Source organism: Antrostomus carolinensis, unplaced genomic scaffold (genome assembly GCF_000700745.2).
Source record: "Antrostomus carolinensis isolate BGI_N321 unplaced genomic scaffold, ASM70074v2 scaffold15268, whole genome shotgun sequence".
Taxonomy (NCBI): Eukaryota; Metazoa; Chordata; class Aves; order Caprimulgiformes; family Caprimulgidae; genus Antrostomus; species Antrostomus carolinensis.
In genome coordinates, this window is record NW_010333800.1 from 366 (window position 1) to 16,011 (window position 15,646).

At 39.3% G+C, this 15,646-nt stretch overlaps 1 protein-coding gene across 1 annotated transcript in view; it reads left to right on the forward strand.

Moving 5' to 3' along the window:
* The first annotated feature begins 2,182 nt into the window (after positions 1-2,182).
* Positions 2,183-15,646, forward strand: part of UBA6 (ubiquitin like modifier activating enzyme 6) — a 29,458-nt gene continuing 15,994 nt past the window's right edge. Inside the window, exons 1-14 of the mRNA XM_010173996.2 lie at positions 2,183-2,242; positions 3,804-3,898; positions 4,719-4,747; positions 5,542-5,636; positions 6,146-6,257; positions 7,604-7,684; positions 8,214-8,336; positions 10,180-10,303; positions 11,552-11,655; positions 12,337-12,399; positions 13,426-13,502; positions 14,176-14,242; positions 14,672-14,815; positions 15,483-15,550. Of these exons, the coding sequence (XP_010172298.1) occupies positions 2,202-2,242; positions 3,804-3,898; positions 4,719-4,747; positions 5,542-5,636; positions 6,146-6,257; positions 7,604-7,684; positions 8,214-8,336; positions 10,180-10,303; positions 11,552-11,655; positions 12,337-12,399; positions 13,426-13,502; positions 14,176-14,242; positions 14,672-14,815; positions 15,483-15,550 (1,223 nt within the window). The 5' untranslated portion in view covers positions 2,183-2,201. The remainder of the gene's footprint in view (positions 2,243-3,803; positions 3,899-4,718; positions 4,748-5,541; positions 5,637-6,145; positions 6,258-7,603; positions 7,685-8,213; positions 8,337-10,179; positions 10,304-11,551; positions 11,656-12,336; positions 12,400-13,425; positions 13,503-14,175; positions 14,243-14,671; positions 14,816-15,482; positions 15,551-15,646) is intronic.

The following is a 15,646-nucleotide window of genomic DNA, read 5'->3' on the forward strand; positions in this document are numbered from 1 at the left end:
GAGGTAAGAAACACTGTGAAACTGGCCCACTGCTGCAGCTGCTGTGCCTGCACTGCTCTCTGGAGCATCTCAGAGATGCCTTTGAGACACACTCCGTACTGGTTCAATTGAAATGAGAAATACAACTGGGATACAGGAATACATTAGCAAAACTTTGTCCTGGAGCCACTTGACAGTAGTACCACTAAGTCCTCTTTTGGAAGGAGGTGTTTTGCTGTACCTGATGGGTACACTGGAAGCAGCTCAGTGCTACAACGGAGAATGCAGGAGGAGAAGTAGGAACTGATAAATATATTGGAAGAGCTACTGTCAAACAGCTCTGTGTGAAATATATTGGAAGAGCTGCTGTCAAACAGCTCTGTGTGAAATATATTGGAAGAGGTGCTGTCAAATGGGTCTGCGTGATACAGGTGAAGGTTCTTTTGTGGGTTAATCACACATCCTTGTTGCCTGCAAAAGGCTGTTTGGGAGGGCACACTGATGGAGATGGCTGCCAGTAACCACAGCAGAGGAAGCTGAGTGTTTTTATCCAAGGTGTGGATCACCTTCCCCACATTAGTACTGCAGTCTGTTTATGTTGGGCAGTCCCTGAGTGTCTGTGCTGTTTGTGGAACGTGATCACGGAGGAGCAGAACAGCTCAGGGATGGTTTCTCTGGGCCATTACGAGATGATGCTGGCTTACTTTGAGGGAAACTTCCAGTCTTGTGTCCCAGGCAGTGACTGAAATGGAGTCTATTACCTAAGCAGAGACTGAAGCCTGTGACACTGAGATGAGGTGTGTTGCTCTCTGGCTTGAGATCTGGGCCCTAGGATGATTGAGTGACATCAGCATTGCTTGTCTTCAGCCCTTGTTGCGCAAGGGCACGGGAGCTGCACCGAAGTGACTGGTGGTGTACATTGCGATGGAGACGCCTCATGTTGACTGTCTTGTGTGCTAGCTTACATGTAGGAGTGTTAGTATCCATGCTGTGGAAGAGCTTAACTGGTGAGATTTGTGGCCTGCTTTCAGCGTACCTGTGTCCCTTGCTGCACTACCTCAGTGCTGCGTTACTTCAGTGCTTTCTTATTGAGTCTGAAAAATCAAAAGGACAAATTTCAGGTCAGAACGTTGTAGTCTCCAAGTTGCGGCAGGCTGCAGGTGCTGCACTTCAGAAATGTTAAAATACTTGCCAAAACCATCTGAGGTTGATCTTGAGTAGAAGTTAACCTTTGGGCAGGATTGCCTTGAAAGCTGTTTCAGGGTATATCTATGCTCTCAGAGAAAAAAGCCCTTAGTATATTTGGGACTTTACTTTTCAGTCTCTTAGGAGGAAGGGTTGTCAGCCGTGTCTAGTTTCCAAGGCAGTTTGTTGGGAGTTGAAATAAGATGTGTACCTTCCTAGTAGTGATGGGAACTGATGTTCTGGGTCAAACATGGGATCTGTTTTGCTTGTCCCATATTTAATGGCAGTCACCTGCCAGGTCCAGGAAACACCAATTCCCAGCCTGCATAACTAAGAAACAAGCTGCCCAGCGACTGTTTGTTCCTAATCCTAGTGCTTAGTTATCACTAAGGTAGCTTTGCTGTTGATTGAAGGCCTTAATTGCACAAATTATATTTTTTCTTAAAATCCTATCAAGCTGTTTGACTTGATGTCTTTGACCTGAATTAATGCAACATTTAACTTTGGGTATTGATTTCTTCAGTTAGCTAAGACAGTAACTTGTTTCCTAAGGTTTTTCAATTAGAGTAGAAATGATGTGGTGTAAATAACTATTCCTAGTCATTCCGGGATCTTCTATCTTCTCTTCAAAAAAAAAAAAGCACCAATCACATAGATCCATGTTAAGCAGTTTGGAGCTGTTCACATAAAATGAAATTGTACTTTTATTAAAACCACCTGTGGCAAATACAAGAGGTAAGTCTTGTGTCTCCTCAGAATGGAAATTAATATGTCTGTCTGTATTTTGAAATAATTTATTGAACACTTGGAGGTTCTTGTCTTCTGGTTTCTGTGCACTTTAATTACCTAGATGCTGTAGTGTTACTTAGGCTTCTTAATGCTCAAAAATTATTCCTATGTAACGTCACTTTTTGTGGTTTTTCAGTTCTTCTGTTGAAGAATTAAGTGGAGGGGGGGAGCAACTGTGCAATTGCATCCAATGTAACCCGATTGTTTGTTTTTGTGACCCTTCTAGTGTAAACAGATCACACTGCATCATGGCAGCAGATTCTATGGAAATTGATGATGCCTTGTATAGGTAAGAATATCTGATTTTGAAGCGTTGCTCATGACTTTTCAGCACCAATTACATTTACATGGAGTAATGTGGAAAAACAAGGCTTGAAAACATCATCTACTGCCAGTTAGGTAAAGGTGTGTGTGCTTGTGCTGCTCTGTCCCTCCTTTTGTAAGACAAAAACCCCAAAGTGTTCAGCAAGTGAAATAGAACCCACTTCTTGCAAAGTTAGCATAAGAACTGGTTGAACTGAAGATACAATCCATCTTTCTGTAAAACTGTTCCTTTATTGGTCTCATAACAGATGTTTACTGTTATTATTAGTATTTGACCAGTAAAAAGCATAGGTAAATATATGGAGTTCTACAAAGGTCCAGTAGTATCGATAACGTGTGCCTTTTGGAAAACAGGAATAATACTCTGTTTGTAATACAGATTTTCTTTCTGCCTTTAGCTTGTTTCCCCTTTGACAAAGTAGATATTCTTCTTTCTTGTTCCTCATCTTCTTTCACTATCATTTTGACATTATGTCAAAAAGGAAAGCAAAAAGAAGACATTTTTGACATTATCTCCATCATTTAATTTATTCCTCAGTCTTTGCCACACTCCTCTGTCCTCACCAACCTCATCAGTATTCCTGTTATTGTTCAGACTCCAGGGTGTTGAGTTTTGCAGGCTTTTTTGGTAGATTTTTATTTATTTGTTTATTTTTAAGTAGTATTTTTGTTTTAATTTGTTAGCTGGGAGTGGCTTGAGATCACTTAGCTTGGCAATAATTCAGAGAGTCTGTACTGGAACAAATTGTATCCCTGGAAAAACGTAATGGAATGAAAATTTTCTTTATATTAAAGAAAAAAAAATTACCTGTGTGCTGAAAAGATGAAGCTTCTTTTTAGTGCAATGGTTCTGTGTTCTATGTGTCATTTTACTTCTTGGCACTCATCTTATGAAAGCCATACTTTTCCTTGGTGGAAAAGGTTTCCAACTATACAATTAAACCATTTAGTATGGTTTAATTGTGTAGTTGGAAACTAAGAGTCTTTCAGGGCTCAAGATCTGACTACAAAAGCTGCTGCACCCTCTGGTTTGAAGATTTCAGATAACAAAGAAATTCTTTGGCTTGCTTATGTCTTCAATAGTTAATTCCAAAAACCTACTATCCTGAATAGGTTTTACACTGATTTAAAATTAAACATTATTTCTCTTCTCTGAAACCTGGCACTGAAAAGGTCTGTACTAAATACATTTCACTATTTAGATTGTGAGTGCAAATAGACATTTATTGATGTTAATTACTAATGTTTGATAGACATTTATTTCCTAAAGCACTATAGAGTTCAGACACATGCATGGTATGTCCTCAGTTGCTTGTTGAACAGAGGGCTGGTCAATTAGAGCTGTGCACGTGTCACTAGTGACACACTCTTCTGCAGAACTTAATATTGTGAATTAGAAACTGGGATGATAAAATAACTGAAAATATTTGAACTTTTTTGGAAATGACTGGGAATTTGTGACTTGCTTTCGTATGCTCTTGATTTCATTGGCATCTTGTTCTGATCTGAATTTATCTTTGCTGTAGTCGCCAGAGGTATGTTCTTGGAGACACGGCAATGCAGAAGATGGCTCAGTCCCATGTATTCCTGAGTGGTATAGGTGGTCTCGGTGTGGAGATTGGTAAGTTAAGTAGCATTTATTTAAGCAGACACAAGTGTATGTTAACATATTGTCCCAGAAGACTTATAAAGCTTATTTTAGATGTCTGAAGCATCCGAGTGAATGTATATGTGCATGCTGTGTACGAGTAACATTGCAGATGCAGGGAAGATCCTGGACTTCTCTAGTGAGCTTTTTACTAGAACAGCATTTCAAATTTTACTTTAAAATGGATGTCCATGGGCCAGATCGTTTTATCCAAAATCTTGTGTCTTGGGTGAAGGATGAGGGTGGATAATCCAAGTTACTCTTTTAGGCATCAGTATCAATGAATGTAATACAAGAACAACCATAGTGTGAATTATCCCTATGTAGGAAACAGTGGGGTGGGAGGTAAGAGAACAGATGCAATTGGGTGAAAAATGCATAACTGTCCTGATGCAAGAGACTGTAACAATTTCCCTGACTCTTTATTAACATGACTTGTCTTGGCTGGTTCTTACCTGGGGTGTTACCCTTTCAGTTGGCTTTAATGGTTCTCTGCACCAGATGCCAGAACAGAGTCATGGGATTTTGCAGTTTATTAGTGTTTCTGTTATCATGCTTGTGGGGTGAACAGCTGACAAATGACAAATGTAGAGAGCCTTTTTAACCTTGCTCATGTTACTCTGCTTGCAGTGGTGCTATAGAATGCTTGAGCCAAATGTAAAAGAGAACAAACCCTCAAGCTGTGAAGTTCTTAGCAATGACATACTGTTGTTGTCCACCTATGTAACTATTCAATTACAGATTTGCAAGAAATCTGCAATAGTCCCTCTCTCTTTCTTCTTTTTTTTTTCAGCCAAAAATATAATTCTGGCGGGGGTAAAGGTATGTAAAACAGTTCTGGTTTTGGGTATTCTTGGGTGAGCAGGAGAGAAAGGGACAATGCTACTAGCTAGCTAATCTTAAGTTTCTGAAACTGTCTTTCAGTAGAAGGATTGCAAAAGGTTTGAGGACCTTGGGATGAAAATATTTTATCATATAGATGTTCTAGTGGTATGGTCCGAGTCTTATTTTAATGTCCACTGCACTCTGAAATACCTCGTGTAATATTTTAGCTGGCTGCTGATTAGACACTGAATCCTTTTGTACAAAGTGGCCTCTCCTAAATGGAGTGGTATAAACTCAAAAGCCAAACTATTCAAAATATGTTCTCCTATTCTGTCATCCATCAGAATCCTTTTGTGTAGACATTAGAATGGTTGGGTGTTTTAATCCAACAACTGCTTTTGTGCTGCTGGGATTAATTTTATTAGAGAGAAGCCTTTTTAAAGTCTTTATTCCAATCAAAAAAACCCCCTCGTTTGTAATTTTGGGAGTCCGTTAATTTACAGATCGCAATTGCCCCTTAGTTTTTGCCATCATAGTGTGGCAAAAATCATTTTTGTTATTTAAATGCTGTTGTCACTGCAAGCTGTGAGGAAAATGCTTAATGAACTGCATATTCCAGTTGTAAGAGGTTTATTGGAAAAGAGGTTGGAGGAGCTTGTTCTTATACACGGTACAACTAAACCATCTGCAGTGCCAGTCCTCCAGCATTTTATGTGGGGTTTAATCCATCCTTTTGGGTGCTATGGCCGTGTGCACTTCTTCAGTAAATGCTTTTTGCCTGACTTTCTTAGGCTCTTACAGTTCATGACACCAAGCAGTGCACGAAATGGGATTTGGGGATCAACTTCTTCATCCATGAAGATGATATTACCAGTCAAAAGAACAGGTTGGTAAAGTTTTTGGGAGTGAAGGAGGACTGAACTTGGCTAGGAGTAACTGTCATTGACAGGAAAAATAAGTTTGCTGTCCAAGAGCTGCTAATACATATCAAATACTTGTTAAACCCTTCCTCTGGAGCTACTGGCTTTGAATACAGTGCCCAGGTAGGTATTAGGGGAAGTCTGGGTTGGGACTGGAGCTCTCTGAGTCAAACATCTCATTACTTGCAGTTGGGAGCTTGTAATGTAAATTTAATAGTGGGGCCAGGGTGCATTTCTTCCTTGGGCTTCTCAGCTACCCCTGCAAGACTAGAAAACAGCCGTGACACCAGACCATCCCTGAGTCCTGTTGTCTGTTACAGAGCTGTTTTCCTCACACCTGCTAGGAATGTAAGTTGGTGATTGTTGCCAGGAAGCTTCCTGAGAGACTCTTGTAGTACATGTTTGGTATGAAATTCTTTATTGAAAATACAATTTTGTAGAAGCATGAAAAACTTGAAAGTTGCTGTCCTTTCAGGGCTGAGGCCACACTTCATCGTATTGCAGAACTCAATCCATATGTTCATGTAGCAGCATCAACTGTGCCACTAGATGAAACCACAGATCTGTCTTTTCTAAAGCAGTACCAGGTATGTCACTCTCAAAGCAGTTGTATGTGCTATTTTGTTTAGAGCAAACAACTTGGAATTTTTATATAAGTAATTAAAATAAAACCAAACTTTAAAGTGCATGTTGAGATGATGTAAAGGAAGAAGTAGGGCTTGTATTTAGACTAGTGAAATGGTTGTGTTTGATTTTTCAAGGCTGAAACAGTAATTTTGTGTTCCTTGCACTTTCTTATGACACTTACTGTGGAATTTACTGTGACAATAAATAGCTAAGCGAGGTTGTCCTACAATTTGCTTGTTTGTTTGTTTGAAAAGGAAACTGTGACTTTTTTTGGCAGCTACATAGGGCAGGTGTTCTGCATATATTTTATGTACTCTCTTCCAGGCAGTAGAAACTCAGGCTATATAATCAGAAAGACCATTTATGTATGTATGTATATATCTAGTGAAACGTAAGCTCCTTTGTGGTGGAATGGGGATTTTTTCAGTTGTCCAATTAGCTGTCTGCTGCCCAGTCTGAGTTGGGAACTTTTAGTGTGTGACTGTTGGTTATACCCAAGCTCACCTAGTTTCAGAATGTCCCAGCTATAAGAAGCCAGGTATAACTGAATGGGACACAGTGCAGGTGCTTTGTAACCCAGTACTATCCTAAATGTTGAAAGAATGCTTGCAGAAATTCTGTGTCTGCAATCTGATGAGCACCAGTACTTGAAGCTTGTGCAGACTTTTGTGTTTGTTTTGATAACTTTAATCTTAAAAATCAAGATCTGCATTTTCTCTGAGAGTGTGCACTGACGAGTACCATTTGTGTTTGTTTTGATAACTTTAGTCTTAAAAATCAAGATCTGCATTTTCTCTGAGATTATCCATACCTGTTTATGTAAGTATTCTAATTAGAATTTGAGTTTCACAGCTGCAGGAAAAAAATGATAGAGAATTTGCTCTTCTTGCTCTTGCTCATTTTGTTTCCAAGATGAGCAAGAGCTAGTTACTAGATGATCTTTCGAGGTCCCTTCCAATTTGATAACTTTAATCTTAAAAATCAAGATCTGCATTTTCTCTGAGATTATCCATACCTGTTTATGTAAGTATTCTAATTAGAATTTGAGTTTCACAGCTGCAGAAAAAAAATGATTGAGAATTTGCTTTTCTTGCTCTTGCTCATCTTGTTTCCAGAACACATGGAGCAGTAACCCATCTGTTGTAATGTATAATGAGAAAGGTGACTGTGGACTGTTTTCTCCATTATGTGTGGGGGGAAAGGAATCAGAACACCTGAGTAACTTGCTGTTAGTACTGCTTTTTCCATAGCCTGGAGATGTTAATTGCTTTCAGTGTCTTAGATTTATTTCTGTTCTTGTTTACAGTGTGTCATACTGACTGAAGTAAGTCTGTTGCTGCAGAAGAAGATTAATGACTTCTGTCACACTCAGCAACCACCTATTAAGGTAACAGAAAAATTAAACACGAGTAATCTGTACAGTGAGCAACATGTTATATGCAGAAATGGAGAAAGCTGGCTGTGAGGTATGCAGTTCTATGCAGATAGCATGTAGATGGAGCAGTATGAGTTTGGGGAGTACACTGCTGATACGCTGTGCACGTGTCTGGTGTTATCTGCATACCAGCCCAGAGAACCACAGCTTGATCCTTAAAAAAAAAAAAAAAGTTGTGTTAAAGAAATAATTTTCACTATTAACTCGTAATTGTTCTTGAAGAATATGCTGAGACTGAATGAAATAGTAGAAATAGCTGTATTCCACGCTGTATTGGTGTGATTCCTGGTTTTTGCCTAGAGGTTCTGAAATGCTCATGTAGGTTCCAAGTCTGTAATGAATGCTGTGCTATATAGTCAGTGGGCTGGGTGCACCCTGGAGAAATTAAACCTACTAGCCTTGGACAAGGTTGAATGTGAGAAGTTATTCCTTTGGCTTGTGCTGTTTTTGGGATACTCATGATTTTTACTTTCTCTTGTAGTTCATCAGTGCAGATGTATATGGAATATGTTCACGTTTGTTTTGCGACTTCGGTGATGAATTCGAAGTGCTGGATACAACGGGAGAGGAGCCAAAGGAGATCTTCATTTCAAATATAACACAAGTAAGGGATAGAAGCCGTTGTGCTGCTTTAATATTTTTACAATGACTCGTTATTGATTATGTGACCAACAGTGTTTCACTTCAGCAGCCTGCGAGGCAGTTGAAAATTGGTGATATAGCAGAGGCAGACTAAGTTACTTTGTTCTTGTGTCTTGATCAAAACCAGTCACTGATGGTGTACTAACATTGTAGAGCACACTAATGTCTCCTGGTTGTTACTTACAGTGTAATGTCACAATATTTAGTCTTTTTTTGTTTCTTTGTTAGAGAGAGAAAGAAATGAGGAGATGTAGAAAGAAGAGGACATAGCCTTGGTGTGGGAATAGGTTAAGCCTTCTAAGAAAGCCCTGTAAATAGCCCTTTTTATGAGAAACTGCAACACATATACAAGAGAACTACGGGAATAATCAAGAGGATTGAGAACCTGTTTTGAAAAGAAATTTAAGAGTTTGTTTTAACCTCTTGAAGCAGAAGCAACGAGAAGACAATATTACTGATAATACTTCCAGTGCAGAATGTTAGAGAGGATGTCCATTTGATCTTGTATTACTGTTTTATGAATGGAAACAACTGCAGCTCCTCTCAATTCTGGAAATCCAGACTAGAACCTCAGTCATCTGGTAACAAGTCTTTTGTCATATCTCCAGTCTAGATGTAATAATAATGAAAATAGAAGGGGTTGTATAGCAAGTTGGGTTTGATCTGAATTAAAGCTCGTGATATGATGATTTGGGTAGCGTGTTCTTAAGTGTCTTTAAAAGGGAACAGATGACTTGATTGTTCTCATTAATTACATAAGGAGTACACAGTTATGTTTCATGGCTTGTGCTGATTGCCTGCCAAGTCAAGGAATGAATGCATATCTGTATACCTTGTGATTCATAATCTGATACTTGAGTTTAGTTGTATCTTGCTTCCACTCTGAAGTGTAAAACTGACCAGAATTACAACTCAATACCAAAACCACCATCAAGTGACTTGTTCTTGTCCTGTGGATAGAGTTGAGGTGGCATTCTGTCCCTAAATAAGAGAAGAATTTTCTCTAGTCGACTCATTTGCCATTCTGTATGCCACAGAGAATGTAATCTGCTGTAATTAAGTTTTATGCTACTTAACTGAAATCTTTCTAACACTGGGAGCTCAGTAAGGGATGGCAGGAGATTTTACAGGCCAGACTTGCTTGCACATCCACTGTTACAGCCCAGGCTGCACCAAAAGATCTTGATGAGCTATCCTCAGACTGCAGAGGGGTCTCTGTGTGCATGGGAGGTTGGCATGACATCCTGTAGCAGGATGAGATGATGTCAGATTCCTACAAGTGTAAGCTTGTTTGTGTGTGTGATTTTTCTGTATTTAGGGATGTATAGCTTTGTAAGCTTCCTAGCTTTCAGGAATGAGTTTGGGGTGTCCTTTTTAAGGAGATCAGATGGAAGGGAAACATGGAGTAATAAGGAACATTCACAAGACTTTATTTCTTAATGTTTGTGAAAAATTCTTTGTGCATATAGTCTATTTTTGATTTGGAAAAAGGAGATAAACTTGGTACTACTTCAGAACAGGACAATGAATTTGACTACTAAGAATAACAAATGCAGTTTGCTGACATGCTGAGAACTGTAAAAGGTAAAAATGAGAAAGTCTGTGTTATGAGAACTCTGCTAAACTGAAAGTAACAGAACTGAAAAAGTTATCATAGGTAGCTCCTTTATTATGGCAGAACTGAGGTGCTAAAAGTATTAGAGGCTGCAGTTTCCATAGGCAAAAAGCTATGTGTCCATGACAAAGCACGACTCCTTTACACAAGGCACTTTCCTCCTTGCTAACTTTGCCATTTTTGCTTTCAGTCAAATCCTGGTATTGTCACTTGTCTTGAGAATCATCCACACAGGCTTGAAACAGGACAGTTCTTAACCTTTCGGGAAGTTAATGGAATGTCGTGCTTAAATGGATCCACGCACCAAATAACAGGTACACTGTTGCTGACTCATTTGTCAGGTATTTACTTTTTGGCCCGTTTTAGCTCACTGTAGCGTTAGTTATCGTGGCCAGAGGAGTGCTGGGTTGTACAGACCTCCAGTGGGCTTGCACTAAAAAATTGCTTTCTGATGCACAGGTCTTCCTAGTGTTGTCTTGACTCCATTTCCATTTACTAAAGTCTTTCCAAACTCATCTTGCTACTTGAGAAAGAGTGGAAGCTCTCAGCTAGTGGAAACTAGTTGGCAGCCTCTGAGGTTACCGTCATTAGTTTGCTGACAAAACTGGTTTGTTTTTTAGAGGGTCCCATATTGCCTGTGCTTGTGTCATAGTTTTGGACTAAATTAACAGCACATTGTGTGTCACTGTTTGCCTTGCAGTTTTTTGGGTGACAGTTTAAGTGTACAGTGATGCATTGACATCACTGTGTTTCTAAGCATGCTTTTGAAGTGATTCTCATGATTTATGTTTACCTTGCTTTGGTCTGCACCATGCACATCTCAAAGCCTACTACTCGGTTCCTTTTGGATGCTGGGGAGTTGTCCAGTTCCCAGATCTGAATGTCTGTTTGTCTGGAGCAGAAGAGAAAGTGGGTTGGTGGGAGTTGGGTTTTTTTTAGCTGTTTTGTGGTCTGAGACAAAAGCAGTACCCTTGGAACATGTGGTTGAGTCTGTTTTCTCTGGACCCTTTTGTTTTGCTAGTGCTGATGCTGTGTTCAGTTCCTTCCTCTTAATTACAGCCCAACTTTTGGTGTCAGTTTTCCATAAATTAACAATTTTTATGTCTTCTTTTTTTATCTGAACGATGCTCCAGGTGTATGAGAGGAAAGATGGGATTTAAATGCTCCAGCTGCCCCTTTTGATTGCCTGTTATTCTAGTCACGGTGCTAAAATCCTACTCTGAGCAGCGTACTGGGCACTGCTGTGCACAGTCTAAATAAAACTGGGAGTGATTTAATTTTTGTTACAGAGCTGTGGTCATCAGAATTCTTGTTAAATCTGCTGCCACTTGAAAAAGCTTATTTCATAACAGATCATGTGAAACTAATACTTTAGCCCAGAAACTGTCACAGAGGGACAATCCTGTTAGGAGAATCAGCTGTGTTTATGCTTTCAAAGCAAGGTTGCACACTGCAAAACTACAGCATAAAAAGCATTGGCAAAACCTCACTATTGTGTACAGAATTGTAGTATTCAGTGACACTTTAATTATCAGTCACTGCTTTTTCTCTTCTGTTTTCAGTGGTGTCACCTTATTCCTTCAGCATTGGTGATACGTCAGAGATGGAGCCTTACTTACATGGAGGCATAGCTGTCCAAGTGAAGACGCCCAAGATGTTTTACTTTGTAAGTGTGTGCTGGACACAGCCAGGTTCTCAAGCGTTAATGGTCTGAGCCCTGGAAGCAGAGTGCAGCAGATACTTGATTTGGTGACCTGCCCTTTGGCTTTACGCTAATTTTGTTGGGTAAGAATAGTGAAACTGATTTACTAAACCATGGAGAGCAGGAAATACAGAGACAGTTGGATGAGCTGGTGTAAAAGGGGTTGCAAGCCACATGGTGCTTTGTGCCTTTTTTGGACCTGCAGAAAATAGATCCTGACTATCCTCAAACATTCTTCTAAAAAGCTGGGAGCAAGGACCAGCTGCTTCTGATATGAGAGTCCGCAGGTCAGTATCTTGTCTTTGTGAAGCAGTAGCTTCTTGTTCTTCCTGAATGGGGAAGTTCCACAACCAAACAGCCAGTTGCCTGTAAAATCTCTCGTAGTTGGCCTCAGAGCAGTTTGAGATGGGTCTTGCCACTAGGATGTGAAACATCTCTCTGACCCTTTTTAGATCAACAAAACTTGCAGTAGATGATTATTTTACGCGTCTTTTGTGTTGTTAGTAATGGAGAGAGTAATAGCAGTGCTAGGAACAAAGCATATTTGGTTTTTAGTCTTTCCAGGCAGAGTATTGTTTTGCCAGGTAGCAGTGACTGTCGTGTCCTTAAGTGGGTGTGTTATTATCATGAATTGTATTTTTCCAGGAACGGTTGGAGGAACAGACAACAAATCCATTGTGCCTTGTTGCGGATTTTAGCAAGCCTGAGGTAATGGGCATGTGGGGATTTGGGCGTGAGTGCTTTAATGTTACAGCTACATGGACTGTAATCTACAGCTTTACATGTAGAACAATATAATTTCCTGACTCTATTCTGTAGTAGTTACATCTGAGTTTGAAGTGTGAAATAAGAGTGGGGTATGAGTTTGTGTGGTCACACAGAATATACACTGTGGTTTACCTCAAGTTAGAGGCTTGTTATCCATGACTTGCACCAAGTATATTGAAAACGTGTAGCTCAGCCCTCTGAGTTTTTGATAAGTCTTTAATTCATGGGAGTGTAAATTTTGCAAATGACACAATGATTTTTTCCTGTATTTAATGATGTTTGGTTGGTAAAAATCACACTAGCATCAAAGCTGGGGTAATCAGGAAAAGTTGGTCATGGTTTGGCTGGAAACTGGAGTTAACAGTGTAAGAATTTTATTTTTTTTTAATGATTTAGAGGTATTTTTAAAATCTGAGAGCAAGCTAGCAGTATGTGCCTCTAACACAATTTTATCTAATTACTATGGACATACAAGGCATGTAAGTCTTGGACTTATTAAAATCTTAAAACTAAAAATTATTCATCTAATGATTTTTTTGTTTGTTTGTTTTATAGTATAAGGTCTGACTTGCCTGTTCAGATTTTCCACCCTTGACCCTTAATGCTGGGCTCTGGTATTGAATGCACTGCATTCTCATGCCTAGTTAAAAGAAGATTACAGCATTTTCCAATTTCAGCACTACATTCTTTTGGGGACTCTTTAGTTGGAGTTAGTTGAAGTGGGTGCTGAATGTGTCTGAAGGGTATGGAATTACTACTGAGTAATGCTTTTGATCCCAGTTTATGGAAACATCAGTGTAAGGTATTTCAAATTCACTTGTTAAATGTTCTTTAAAAACCATTTTGGATCAGTATGGTTAAGAGACAAGGAAGTGACGTGGTAATAGAAGAGTTCAAATAGTTGCTTTTGTTTCCTTCAGTTTTCTTGAGTTTGTAACTGACCAATAGCTATTGTTGTCTTAACAGGCACCTTTGCAGACCCATGTTGCCATGCTTGCCTTGAACCACTTCCAGGAGAACTTTGGTCGCGAACCGAACATTGGGTAAGGCAGCAGTCTTGTGTTTGCTAAGCCTTGAATCAGACAGATCTCTCCTTTTATTGTAGTTACTGGTTTGATGTGCAGCAGGGTACCTTGTCTGTCTGGTACTTAATAGATGACATAGAAATGAAAAGGTGAAATCTAGATGAAAAATATTACCTAATGCATGTCTGGGTTTGTAACAGGACTTTCCCAGTATAGCAATGGCACTTTCTGGGCCCAGGTAGACAGAGGAAGGAAGGAAGGAAGGAAGTCCTTCTCTGTTTCAGTTTTTTCAGATTGTGGGGCTAATATGGAAAAGTTGTTTCAGTGATTCCTGAGTTATCCTGTAGTTTATGGATTTTTTTTAAAAAAAAAAAAGGTCTGAAGGATTTGTTTTTCAGTATTTTTTTTGGCTGTAGTTCTTGATGTGAGTAATTTTGAGTTGAATGAGACAAAAATAATTGCAAAGTATAAATCTTAAGACTGGACTTGCACGTGAGCTTCTCCACTGAGACTCCTGTTCTTGAGCTAACTGTATCATTTAGAAGTGCATCTTTAATCCTTACTCTTAAAGCCAGTATAAATTTTCAAACTCTTCCTACTGTGTCCAGTGCTTTTTTTCTCCATTGATTGTGTTTCTAGAAGAACTCTGGAATGTTTAAGTGATCATTATTGTTTCTGCCCTGGTGTCTAGATGCCTTCAAGATGCTGAGGAAATGCTGAAAATAGCCATGTCTATAGGTGAAACACTGGAAAACAAAGTGAGTAAGGGAGCATCGTTATTATGAGTCATTTTTGTTGCACTCATTTTCTTGCCTAAAGGTCATGCTTTAGTTGTTGGCCCTTGTTCTGGTTTTTGTATCCGTGGATGGACAGCTGGCGTTTAGATGGATTAGCTGTCTTTCTGAAGGCCATGTGAGGAAACAGAATGGTGCTGCAGCAGGGATTCAGCTGAACATTGACCTAACATGAAGGCTGAATCCTGTGGCGATGTGAATCCAGTTTTTAGAGAAATGCATGTTACAAATATGGGGTATGCAGTGGATCTGCCTTGTCTGGAAGCCTTTTTGCTAGTCAGAGTGAAATAATTTGTCTGTCTTTTACTGAAGAACAGTCGTATGTGACACTGTCAAGCACTGACTTGCTCAATTGAAGGGATAAATCTGTTGTTGTTGTGTCTTATTTTTCAGCCTCGGGTGAATGAAGACCTAGTGAAATGGCTGTCTAGGACTGCTCAGGGATTTCTAGCTCCTCTGGCTGCAGCAGTGGGTGGTGTTGCTAGCCAGGAAGTCTTGAAAGCAGTAACAGGAAAATTTTCTCCATTGCAGCAGTGGGTAAGGCTGTCTTTGCTTTTCGACCTTTATTTTGACACTGATGTTATGAATGTGTGGTTGTGTATAAATGAGGTATGATCAAAACAGCCTGAACAACTTCTATTACAGGAAAAAAAAAAAGAGACTTGAGGCTCAGTTTAGGAAAAAAATGTAATGTTTTTAAGAGTACAGTAAAAGTGCAGCCAGTTTTAGTTAAAATAATTGTATTTTGTTCAGACATCACATTTTTTCCCACAGCAAGGAGAGCATTGGCCTGTCAGTGCACGGCTGCAAAGATGTGGTATAGTCCAGATGCCAGCTTAACCTGTTGTACATAAGAGCAGTGCTTTCAGCCTCTCAGGATAAATGTAAGAATAAAGTTAGATTTAAAAACTTCACGGTCTAATCTGGAGGGGTGACATGCCTGTCAGAAGTCAAAAGCTTGAAGCTCAAATTTCAGTGAGCTTTTTTTCCCTTTGTGTCCAGGTTCTTTTTCCTGTCCAGTAAACTTGTGAAGTGAGCTGTAGGGAACTGAATGCTGTGTAGTCTTTCACTGACAGTAAAACCTTAGTGCTTCTGAATTTCTAGACTCTGTACATAGAAAATATTTACTTTGTTTTTAAAATGAAAATAACATGAATGTTTTAACAGGTTTTTACCTTTTTTTTTTTCTTTTTTTTTTTTACAGCTGTATATAGATATGTTAGACATTGTCACACCTTTAGAACAGATGGGCTCTGAAGAATTTGTCCCACGGTAAATATAGCTACAATCTGAAGTTTTATGTGCTGTTCACATCTGAGTCTTAAGCAGGCACAAAAGTTGTCTTTTTAAAGTTAGTTCAGTGCCGTT